Genomic DNA, 12,010 nt, shown 5'->3' with positions numbered 1-12,010 from the left:
TCTTCTGATTCTTAACCTGGCCATAATGTGGCCAATATTTACTTGTGATACATTCGTTAATCAGTTAACTATAAGGTAATGTTTAGTGTGCTGAATCAAGGATTTCAGTTAGGTTTGTTTTGTTTTTGAGGGTCCAGGAAAAGCTACAGATGTTTTTTGAGGGGGTAGCTGGCAAGATCAGAAGAAGAACAATTATCTTGGCTCTACCGCATTAAAGAGGGGTTTACCTCGTTGTTAAGTTTTCTCTTCTGAAAAATGTTGCTTGTTATACAACTTAAATTTTACCCATGTCAAATACATTTCTTTCTTCCGATCTCTGAGCTTCCTTCTTAGATATCAAAGTAGTTATCAAAAGTTCCCATGTCTGTTTCACATGTGATAATCTAAAAATTCTTTTATTTGTTTTTATTATTCTCATTCCTTGATCAGCTTAGGAATATGTTCAGTCCATTGTTCCCTTTCTTACAAGATTTAGTATATTAACTTAAACCAATGTATTTTTCAAAGTTCCAAATCTATTGCCTTTTAAAACATGCTATTTTTAATGATATTTATAATTTCTTAATATACTAGTAGTTGAAAAATGAATGTATTATTCATTTCCATTTTAAGATGTAATAGGTGTACGTTCAAATCATCCCTGTCATTCTTTTCTGTAGCCTTTTAGGGCATAGGACTGTGAAATTCTGAGAACTTGTATTTATACAATGGTTAGCTAACATTGGAATTAAATTTGAAGTACAGCTTTTAAGAATTAAACATTTTCCATTCATAATGAGAATGTGCAAAGTACAAACATTTTGATGTTCCAGTACTTCTAGGAACATTGCCTTTGAGTCTTCAGTTCTTCTCGTCGTTTCTTGCTTCCATTAATGCTTCACATCACAGCATTGTACGACACTTCCTAAGGTACACGTCAGTGGAGAGGCGGGGCTGCGGCCTCCCAGGCAGAGGCCAGAGGCTCTGACAAGTGCTTACAGGGTGCCTGCCTGCTCAACCGGTATTCCTCTGACACCTATTAGCCAACAGCCTGAACTAGGAGTTTGGCACCATTCCCAAAATGGGTGTTCCCATCCCTGGTGCTAACAGTTGGCGTGCAGCTGCCTCTCAGAGGGCCTTTGTCGGAGGGGTGTGCGGGGAAAGCCACACAGAGCTGCTTGGGGGAGTCAGGGTTCCAGAAATGGATTGTTTATTTCTCTGTTTGCCTGAAGCTTTTTCTCAGTTAAGTTTTCTTTGAATGCCTCGTTCCAGGCATGAACCTTATGGGCAGCAGTATCCAGGCCAAGGCCCTCCCTCGGGACAGCCGCCGTATGGAGGGCACCAGCCCGGCCTGTACCCACAGCAGCCGGTGAGTTGGCGAGTGGGCGTGGGGTGCTGTGTTTTCTGGTTCTCTCCTGGAGGCTAAAACTCAAACTTGTCTTACTTCTGAAGATTTTCAGATGTCTCACAAAAATGATTAGTGTTTGTTGAGCAGTCAGGATATAGTTAATGCTAGAAAGCACTCCTGGGACGTTGAAGTCAGCACATTAAAAATAACTCTTGATACATGGTTTCCTGAAACAAATATAACCTGTAACAAGAAGTTGAGTGTATTCGTCCTTGTAAATAATAACAAGCCCGAGCTAGAGTGAGTATATTTTAAACATGTATCTATTGTGCATACTATTGTATCAGAAGCCATTTTAGAACAGAAATTCGTCAGTGCTTTAAGGAGAATGTGTAGAAAAGCAACTTCAAATACTATATGCTAATAGTGAAAGTGAATCGGCTTTTTAAAAAATGAGATAAGATGCTAATGATACTTATTTTGAATAAGTGGGACAGGTATTTGCTGCTTCACAGGTGACCATCGCAGCTCAGAGATGCTAAGTTATGCAAGATCTCCCCCTTACAGTGACCAGTGCTGTTGCAGAGAACTGCCCTTCATGGTGTGGCTTTCTAGACATACAGGACTTTGCTATCTTTAAACAACTTTTCAGATCTGAGACCTCTTGCAAAAAATAAAAATTTTGAAAACTATGTATATGTTATATAATTATAATAAATAATTATATATAATAATATGTATATTATTTTTCAGTTATTTAATTTTGCTGGTGCATATAGGCACAGTGAATTGCCTTTTTTTTTTTTTTTTTTTGAGATGGAGTCTCACTCTGGGGCAATCTTGGCTCTCTGCAACCTCTGCCTCCTGGGCTCAAGCGATTCTCATGCCTCCGCCTCCCAAGCAGCTGGGACTACAGGCGCCCACCACCATGCCTGGCTAATTTTTGTATTTTTAGTAGAGACAGGGTTTTACCATGTTGGCCAAGCTGGTCTCGAACCCCTGACCTCAGGTGATCCTCCTGCCTTGGCTTCCCAAAGTGCTGGGATTACAGGCATGAGTCACTGCGCCTGGCCAGTGAATTGCATTTTTAAACCAACTGATCTTAAACAGTTTTCAAGTAAAGTGAAAAACATCAGCATCTCACTGCCTCCCATCAGAGTCCCACCTACCCACTGCACTGGTCCTGGAGCATCCCGGGAAGCAAGCTTAGTAGCAGGTGTGGTGCCAGCCCTGTCCTCAGTGCTGTGACCAGTGGGGCTTTGGGGGAGCCGCACCTGGCCAGGCCAGAAGTCAGGGCAGGAGCTGTGGGATGGATGCCGGGTGACCAGTCTGGAGAGCCGAGTCCTGTTTGGAGGCTTTTCCATAAAATGAGGCCCAAGAAACCCTTTTACCCCGAGACCCTTTCAGGCCAGCCCCTAGATGCTGGCTCTCTGTGAGAGGGTCCTTCTGCCTCCTGCTGTGGTCCTAGTGCAGCTCCCAGCCCAGGCGCCAGCTGCCTGTGTGGGAGTTCAACGCTGGCTGTCCCGGTGGCACAGCTTAAGGAGAGGAGGCTTTTTTTTCTCCCCCACAGAAAGTTTCAAACATGTGAAAACAAATTTTGGATGCCCTCTCCTGAGTGTGTGACTTGGTGTATATAATACTGAAATATTGAACATAGATTGGTCTCAGTTGTTATAGGAGCTTCCCATATTCATTGTAAAATGAACATTCTAGCAGGTAATAACGATTTTGCCTAATTTCAGTGTGTGATTATACCTGTAAGAGCACATCGGGATGATTTGTCTTTCTGCAAATTCCAGAATTACAAACGCCATATGGACGGCATGTACGGGCCCCCAGCCAAGCGCCACGAGGGCGACATGTACAACATGCAGTACAGCAGCCAGCAGCAGGAGATGTACAATCAGTACGGAGGCTCCTACTCGGGCCCGGACCGCAGGCCCATCCAGGGCCAGTACCCGTATCCCTACAGCAGGGAGAGGATGCAGGGCCCGGGGCAGATCCAGACGCACGGAATCCCGCCTCAGATGATGGGCGGCCCGCTGCAGTCGTCCTCCAGCGAGGGCCCTCAGCAGAATATGTGGGCAGCACGCAATGATATGCCTTATCCCTACCAGAACAGGCAGGGCCCTGGCGGCCCTGCACAGGCGCCCCCTTACCCAGGCATGAACCGCACGGACGATATGATGGTACCCGATCAGAGGATAAATCATGAGAGCCAGTGGCCTTCTCACGTCAGCCAGCGTCAGCCTTATATGTCGTCCTCAGCCTCCATGCAGCCCATCACGCGCCCGCCACAGCCGTCCTACCAGACGCCACCGTCACTGCCAAATCACATCTCCAGGGCGCCCAGCCCAGCATCCTTCCAGCGCTCCCTGGAGAACCGCATGTCTCCAAGCAAGTCTCCCTTTCTGCCCTCTATGAAGATGCAGAAGGTCATGCCCACGGTCCCCGCATCCCAGGTCACCGGGCCACCACCCCAACCACCCCCAATCAGAAGGGAGATCACCTTTCCTCCTGGCTCAGTGGAAGCATCACAACCAGTCTTGAAACAAAGGCGAAAGATTACCTCCAAAGATATCGGTAAGAATTCCGAAGCTTTCATTCCGAAATGAATTCCAGTTGCAGTGTAGAATTTTAATTTTAGTATAGATACTGTTCCTGTTCATCTTAAAGGGATGAAAAAATTATGACTAGAAATTATCAAGATGCATTTTTATATAGGAGTAATAGTTGGAGGCTGCTAATCTGAATTAAGAAATAGTGCCAGAAAAGATTTTTGAAATAAAATGGTAGTTTTACACGTGAGTGTTATTTGTGTTCAAGATCAGAGCTTCAAGTAAGAGATCAGGGAATCCTCAGTGATTATATACTATATTTTGGGCTTAAAGATTTGAACTTAACCAAGCCACTTAATCACTACAATACATGATAACAGACTTCTCCGTGAGGCTAATGAAATGCTAAAGGTGACCTGAGAAAATCTGAAGGCAAGCCACTCTGTAATTTAGTGACAACATACAGTGAATTTCCATGGGAAAAAGTTAAAGCCTGCCTGTAATATGTAGATTGATAGATGGTATGACATATAGAACATGCTATGCTGTGATACATAGAACTGATATCATCCAACGCACTGGTAGACTTGAGGCAAGAACCATGTCAATTGAATGCTGATGTTGCTTGTTTATCCTCTGTGGGATGTTCTGAATACTAATCAGAGGTCTGGACTATCTAGGAGTACACACAGGGTTTCTGCACTATTTTTGAAGTACTTTTAACACAGGAAGAAAGATAATAGGTCTGAGTTATATTGGGAAAAATTACTCAAAAAAACTCAAGAACAAATTGACTTAAAATCTTTTGCAGTGATTAGAAAATTAAAGACATTAATAATTTGAAAGAGGTCAGTCACTGGACATTAAGGAGATGTAGATTGAGAGACCAGGGCAGGAGAATCACTTGAGCTCAGAAATTCGAGACCACCCTTGGGCAACCTAGTAAAACCTTGTCTCTATTAAAAAGAAAAAAATTAGCCAAAAGTGGGATCCATTTCTGTAGTCCCGGCTATTCAAGGGGCAGAGGCTGGAGGATCACTTGAGCCCAGGAGATCAAGGCTTTGGTGAGCAGTGATTGTGCCACTGTATACACACACACACACACATATACATATATTCCTTTATATATATATCCCTTTATATGTACATATATCTATCCCTTTATATATAATGTGTATCTGTATCTATATATGTGTGTGTGTGTGTGTATATATATATGGGGTTGCAGAGGGAGAGAAGGAGACATAGATACTGAGCACCATTTTATATATAGAAATATATGTATACACACATATACATTGTGTGTTTATGTATGTGTGTGTGTGTGTTTAAATAAATATATCTAAATTTTTAAAAAATCTCCCAGTGCAGGTTATATAGCATTTGTCTTCAACCTAGGGAAATTTATATTTTTATTTTTTAAAGTAATTTTCATTTTTTTATTGTAAAAATAATATGTAGCTGTCTTAGAAAATTTTAAAGCAGATGCAATTAAAATACAAGCGGAAGAGCCACAGTGTCCTCCTGCATGTCCGATGATTCCTGGCACCTGGAGAATGCCCCCAGCCTCCGGACGGCTCCACAGGTCTGGCCGAGCTGGGTCTCTGCCCTCTCGGGCTGGTGCCCTGCACTGCTGCCACAACTCCTGGGAAATTCCGATGCCTGTTGAGTCTGTTCGCACAACCCCATCTTATGGCAAATCTTACAAACTTTCTACCTGATCATTTTCTTTTCTTCAGTAGCAGGAATAGGGAAAACAACAAATCACTTCCCATTCTTTGGCTCCGACCACACTCCTGAGAAATCTGAGCCGTCAAAGTGCTGATATTTGTCACAGCACGTTCCGAGGCAGGAGCATGGGACTGGAGGAAAGCAGCCTGAGAAGCCAAGGCCGTGTGTCTGAGGAGGCTGTTTTGGAGTTAAATTTTGCTTCCATGTTCTGCATACTTGGCGGCCTTCCAGGACGCCACCTCGAGACACTTGCGAGTGGCAAAGGCAAAAGAAGACAAGTACCACTTTTGGGTTTGACTCATTTATTAAAAGCTCTGATACCACATTGCAGACTCTGTAGGGTGGCAGAAAGAAATAACCCGGCCATGAGAAAGGACCATCTGTGCTCAGCCACTCCACCTCTAGAAGCACTTTCGGCTCCTACGTGACCAACAGAGCGAGAAGACCTTAAACCACGAAAGTTTCTCACTACAGCTTATGGCCTCCATTTAAAATCTGAAATGATCACGCTTAACTGTCCTTGAGAGCATTTGTTTAAAGTCAATATTTAACTTAACACTCCACTTATTTTTTCTTATTCTTTTGTTAACTTTTGTTCTTTTATGCATAGAGTCAACATTCATGATACCCTTGTTCTTTCCCATCTTCAGTTACTCCAGAGGCGTGGCGTGTGATGATGTCCCTTAAATCAGGTCTTTTGGCTGAAAGTACGTGGGCTCTGGACACTATTAATATTCTTCTGTATGATGACAGCACTGTTGCTACTTTCAATCTCTCCCAGGTAAGCCAGCATAGTCCAACTAACAACCAAATTAGGATAGGAGAGCATCAGGCCGTGCACACTTGTGCTTGAACTAATGCCTAAATTGATTAGCACTAGGCGTCCAACACTGTTAATCACTGCAGTTGTTATCAGCCAGCCTTAATCAATGTAGAGTCAGCTGGGATGATATTCATTGTAGTCTTTAGTGTGTGTACACACCACACACACCTCTGTTTCTTACAAGAGAACAGTGACTGTGTGTATGTGTATATGGGATAGATGACGGTAGTAACATTAAATTGTTTAGAATGAATATTAGCAGGCCAATGGGAAGTCATCAAAATGTCACATTAAGCTGTGACGCGTCAGCATTGGAAACACAATTGGTTGCAGTGGGACATTACCCTACTTTCCAGGAGGACTTGACATCTTTCTTTTCATTAAAAAGATATTCAAGATTAGAAATTTTATATTCTATACATTTATAGAATGTATAAATATATATAGAAGGAGAGAGAACAGTTTAATGAACCCCCATGTACCTCTCAGTCAGCTAAAATAGTTATGAACTCATGGCTAAACTTATTTCTTAGTCTGTGCTCTCCCATTTCTGCCTCTGTCCAGGTTATTTTGAAGCAGTCATGTAAAAGCCTATTACTATTAATGAGCTTAAACCCCTCCTTTGTTCGGAGTTAGGCTTCAGGTAGCTTCTAGCATAATAGCTAGAAGAGAGGAGCACTGAAGGTTGGGAGAAATGCCCAAGAGTCCACTGGACTATAGACTTTTAAAGAAATATTTAGAAATAAAAAATGGAAAAAGGTCATTTTCCCTACAGTATACAAACAACTCTCTACTTTCAGTGCAAAAACTAAAGCACTTAATTTCCTTGCTTCTATGGAAATAAGGCCAGAATCTTCTACTTCTTTCTTCTCTCATTTAAGCCCTCATTATCAGCCTAGAAAGGCAATTTTTCAATTGCTAGAAAGTTTATTAATAAGGTCATAAACATTGTACGAGTTCTGTGTTAACAGAAACTAAGTATTTAAAAACTGTATACTGCATTTGCTAGAGTAAAACGCGCTTTCATCCTTACGTTAGGTGAACTGTTGTTGATCACATATTTTCATAACCAGAATTGCTTTATTAACTTTCCCTTCTTCCCTGGGAAAAAAAGGGAAAATGCCCTTGGAACATTGTGCCTTCAGCACGTTAAAAGCAATTCTTTCTAGTTGGTGCTGGGGGCTTCCCCTGACTTCTTAAAAATGTTTCCAACTCTACTTTCAAGACACTGACAGTAGGATATGAAGGTATAGCTGATTTCCAGAACATCTACCGGGAAAGAATCCTTTTTGTTACTTACTCTTTAGAGTTCCTAAACGTGGTGGGGGTGTTGGGAGAGAGGGCGGTTGCTAATCATGAAGTGTATTGGTTTTTTCTTGATATAAACATTTGCTTAAAGGAAACCGAACTTGTTCTCGTAGTCAGTGGTTCTCTCATAGTTTTTTTTGTCTTTCAGCTAGAGTCATAAATAACTGAAATGTAAAATTGCATTTTATGAAACATTCTAATTTATTTATCAGAGGCTAAATTGATTTGTTTTTAATTTTCAGTGTTCATGAGCTACCACATTGCTGAAATTACCTCCTCCAAAAGATATATAGAGAACATAAATTAGGGTAACCTATGGTACCTGAGACAAAAATAACCATAAAATCCTAAGAAAAACAACCATAAAAATCCCAGCAAGCAAGTCTCAGATAAATAATAGAAGAGAACAGAGTCACTTTGGGCAAAAGAGTCTATAAAATCTGTGTTCTAACTCTTCTAATAATGAGCACATTGTCTCTAAATCAGGAACAGAAAGGTAAAGAACAGCAAGGCACTCCCTCAGTGCTAATATTAGAAATATGAGAATAAAAAGTAAGTTTTTGTGTAGATAGTCTAAGCAAGGAAGCAGCAAATAAGAAACATGCTAAATGTCGGTGTAGTTGATACTGTGAAATTCAGGAAATCGCTGTACCTGAAAGGTAGTTTATCTTTCATGGTCCAGCCAAAAAGGAAGACAAACGTGTGACAATTATGGAAAGGTATTGACGGGTCTCAGGATCTTTACCCTCCTCGATCATATCTGATGTCATGACATTGTACCTGTTCTTTCTTTCTTCTCCTCCTCCTCCTCTCCAGTTGTCTGGATTTCTGGAACTTTTAGTCGAGTACTTTAGAAAATGCCTGATTGACATTTTTGGAATTCTTATGGAATATGAAGTGGGAGACCCCAGCCAAAAAGCACTTGATCACCACGCAGCAAGGAAGGACGACAGCCAGTCCTTGGCGGACGATTCTGGGAAAGAGGAGGAAGATGCTGAATGTATCGATGACGACGAGGAAGACGAGGAGGACGAGGAGGAAGACAGCGAGAAGACAGAAAGCGATGAAAAGAGCAGCATCGCTCTGACTGCCCCGGATGCCGCTGCAGACCCAAAGGAGAAGCCCAAGCAAGCCAGTAAGTTCGACAAGCTGCCAATAAAGATAGTCAAAAAGAACAACCTGTTTGTTGTTGACCGATCTGACAAGTTGGGGCGTGTGCAGGAGTTCAATAGTGGCCTTCTGCACTGGCAGCTCGGCGGGGGCGACACCACCGAGCACATTCAGACTCACTTTGAGAGCAAGATGGAAATTCCTCCTCGCAGGCGCCCACCTCCCCCCTTAAGCTCCGCAGGTAGAAAGAAAGAGCAAGAAGGCAAAGGAGACTCTGAAGAGCAGCAAGAGAAAAGCATCATAGCAACCATCGATGACGTCCTCTCTGCTCGGCCAGGGGCACTGCCCGAAGACGCAAACCCTGGGCCCCAGACGGAAAGCAGTAAGTTTCCCTTTGGTATCCAGCAAGCCAAAAGTCACCGGAACATCAAGCTGCTGGAGGACGAGCCCAGGAGCCGAGACGAGACTCCTCTGTGCACCATTGCGCACTGGCAGGACTCCCTGGCTAAGCGATGCATCTGTGTGTCCAATATTGTCCGTAGCTTGTCGTTCGTGCCTGGCAATGATGCCGAAATGTCCAAACATCCAGGCTTGGTGCTGATCCTGGGGAAGCTGATTCTTCTTCACCACGAGCATCCAGAGAGAAAGCGAGCACCACAGACCTACGAGAAAGAGGAGGATGAGGACAAGGGGGTGGCCTGCAGCAAAGATGAGTGGTGGTGGGACTGCCTCGAGGTCTTGAGGGATAACACGTTGGTCACGTTGGCCAACATTTCCGGGCAGCTAGACTTGTCTGCTTACACGGAAAGCATCTGCTTGCCAATTTTGGATGGCTTGCTGCACTGGATGGTGTGCCCGTCTGCAGAGGCACAAGATCCCTTTCCAACTGTGGGACCCAACTCGGTCCTGTCGCCTCAGAGACTTGTGCTGGAGACCCTCTGTAAACTCAGTATCCAGGACAATAATGTGGACCTGATCTTGGCCACTCCTCCATTTAGTCGTCAGGAGAAATTCTATGCTACATTAGTTAGGTACGTTGGGGATCGCAAAAACCCAGTCTGTCGAGAAATGTCCATGGCGCTTTTATCGAACCTTGCCCAAGGGGACGCGCTAGCAGCAAGGGCCATAGCTGTGCAGAAAGGAAGCATTGGAAACTTGATAAGCTTCCTAGAGGATGGGGTCACGATGGCCCAGTACCAGCAGAGCCAGCACAACCTCATGCACATGCAGCCCCCGCCCCTGGAACCACCTAGCGTGGACATGATGTGCAGGGCGGCCAAGGCTTTGCTAGCCATGGCCAGAGTGGACGAAAACCGCTCGGAATTCCTTTTGCACGAGGGCCGGTTGCTGGATATCTCGATATCAGCTGTCCTGAACTCTCTGGTTGCATCTGTCATCTGTGATGTACTGTTTCAGATTGGGCAGTTATGACATAAGTGAGAAGGCAAGCATGTGTGAGTGAAGATTAGAGGGTCACATATAACTGGCTGTTTTCTGTTCTTGTTTATCCAGCGTAGGAAGAAGGAAAAGAAAATCTTTGCTCCTCTGCCCCGTTCACTATTTACCAATTGGGAATTAAATAATTAATTTGAACAGTTACGAAATTAATATTTGCTGTCTGTGTGTATAAGTACATCCTTTGGGGTTTTTTTTTTTCTTTTTTTTTTTTAACCAAAGTTGCTGTCTAGTGCATTCAAAGGTCACTTTTGGTTTTTCACAGATCTTTTTAATGTTCTTTTCCATGTTGTATTGCATTTTTGGGGGAAGCAAATTGACTTTAAAGAAAAAAGTTGTGGCAAAAGATGCTAAGATGCGAAAATTTCACCACACTGAGTCAAAAAGGTGAAAAATTATCCATTTCCTATGCGTTTTACTCCTCAGAGAATGAAAAAAAAACTGCATCCCATCACCCAAAGTTCTGTGCAATAGAAATTTCTACAGATACAGGTATAGGGGCTCAAGGAGGTATGTCAGTCAGTAGTCAAAACTATGAAATGATACTGGTTTCTTCACAGGAAAATGGTTCCACTAGGCTGGGAGCAAAAACAATGTTTTTTAAGATTGAAAATACATACCTGACAACGATCCGGAAACTGCTCCTCACCACTCCCGTCATGCCTGCTGTCGGCGTTTGACCTTCCACATGACAGTTCTTCACAATTCCTTTAATCATTTTTTAAATATTTTTTTTACTGCCTATGGGCTGTGATGTATATAGAAGTTGTACATTAAACATACCCTCATTTTTTTCTTTTCTTTTTTTTTTTTTTTTTTTTTTTAGTACAAAGTTTTAGTTTCTTTTTCATGATGTGGTAACTACGAAGTGATGGTAGATTTAAATAATTTTTTATTTTTATTTTATATATTTTTTCATTAGGGCCATATCTCCAAAAAAAGAAAGAAAAAATACAAAAAACAAAAACAAAAACAAAAAAAAAAACAAAAAAAAAGAGGGTAATGTACAAGTTTCTGTATGTATAAAGTCATGCTCGATTTCAGGAGAGCAACTGATCACTGCTTCATGAATCAAGGTGTGGAAATGGTTGTATATGGATTGATTTAGAAAATGGTTACCAGTACAGACAAAAAAGAGAAAATGAAAAAAATACAACTAAAAGGAAGAAACACAACTTCAAAGATTTTTCAGTGATGAGAATCCACATTTGTATTTCAAGATAATGTAGTTTAAAAAAAAAAAAAGAAAAAAACTTGATGTAAATTCCTCCTTTTCCTCTGGCTTAATGAATATCATTTATTCAGTATAAAATCTTTATATGTTCCACATGTTAAGAATAAATGTACATTAAATCTTGTTAAGCACTGTGATGGGTGTTCTTGAATACTGTTCTAGTTTCCTTAAAGTGGTTTCCTAGTAATCAAGTTATTTACAAGAAATAGGGGAATGCAGCAGTGTATTCACATTATAAAACCCTACATTTGGAAGAGACCTTTAGGGGTTACCTACTTTAGAGTGGGGAGCAACAGTTTGATTTTCTCAAATTACTTAGCTAATTAGTCTTTCTTTGAAGCAATTAACTTAGTCTAACGACATTGAGGTATGATCATTTCCAGTATTTACGGGAGGTGGCTGCCGACCCACTTGAGGTGAGATCTCAGAAGCTTAACTGGCCTGAAAATGTTAACATTCTGCCT

At 42.1% G+C, this 12,010-nt stretch overlaps 1 protein-coding gene across 9 annotated transcripts in view; it reads left to right on the top strand.

Annotated features, from left to right (window-relative positions):
* The window catches only part of ARID1B (AT-rich interaction domain 1B), a 440,449-nt gene extending 428,780 nt beyond the window's left edge, over window positions 1–11,669 (top strand). For all 9 annotated transcript variants that reach the window (XM_073022312.1, XM_073022309.1, XM_073022306.1 and 6 more), the window contains 4 exons: window positions 1,252–1,348; window positions 3,127–3,910; window positions 6,267–6,397; window positions 8,564–11,669. In XM_073022312.1, the coding sequence (XP_072878413.1) occupies window positions 1,252–1,348; window positions 3,127–3,910; window positions 6,267–6,397; window positions 8,564–10,288 (2,737 nt within the window). In that variant the 3' untranslated portion in view covers window positions 10,289–11,669. The remainder of the gene's footprint in view (window positions 1–1,251; window positions 1,349–3,126; window positions 3,911–6,266; window positions 6,398–8,563) is intronic.
* The last annotated feature ends 341 nt before the right edge of the window (window positions 11,670–12,010 follow it).

Source organism: Chlorocebus sabaeus, chromosome 13 (genome assembly GCF_047675955.1).
Source record: "Chlorocebus sabaeus isolate Y175 chromosome 13, mChlSab1.0.hap1, whole genome shotgun sequence".
NCBI lineage: Eukaryota > Metazoa > Chordata > Mammalia > Primates > Cercopithecidae > Chlorocebus > Chlorocebus sabaeus.
The sequence above is the reverse complement of the archived record's forward strand: the minus strand, read 5'-3'. Positions and strand labels throughout refer to the sequence as shown.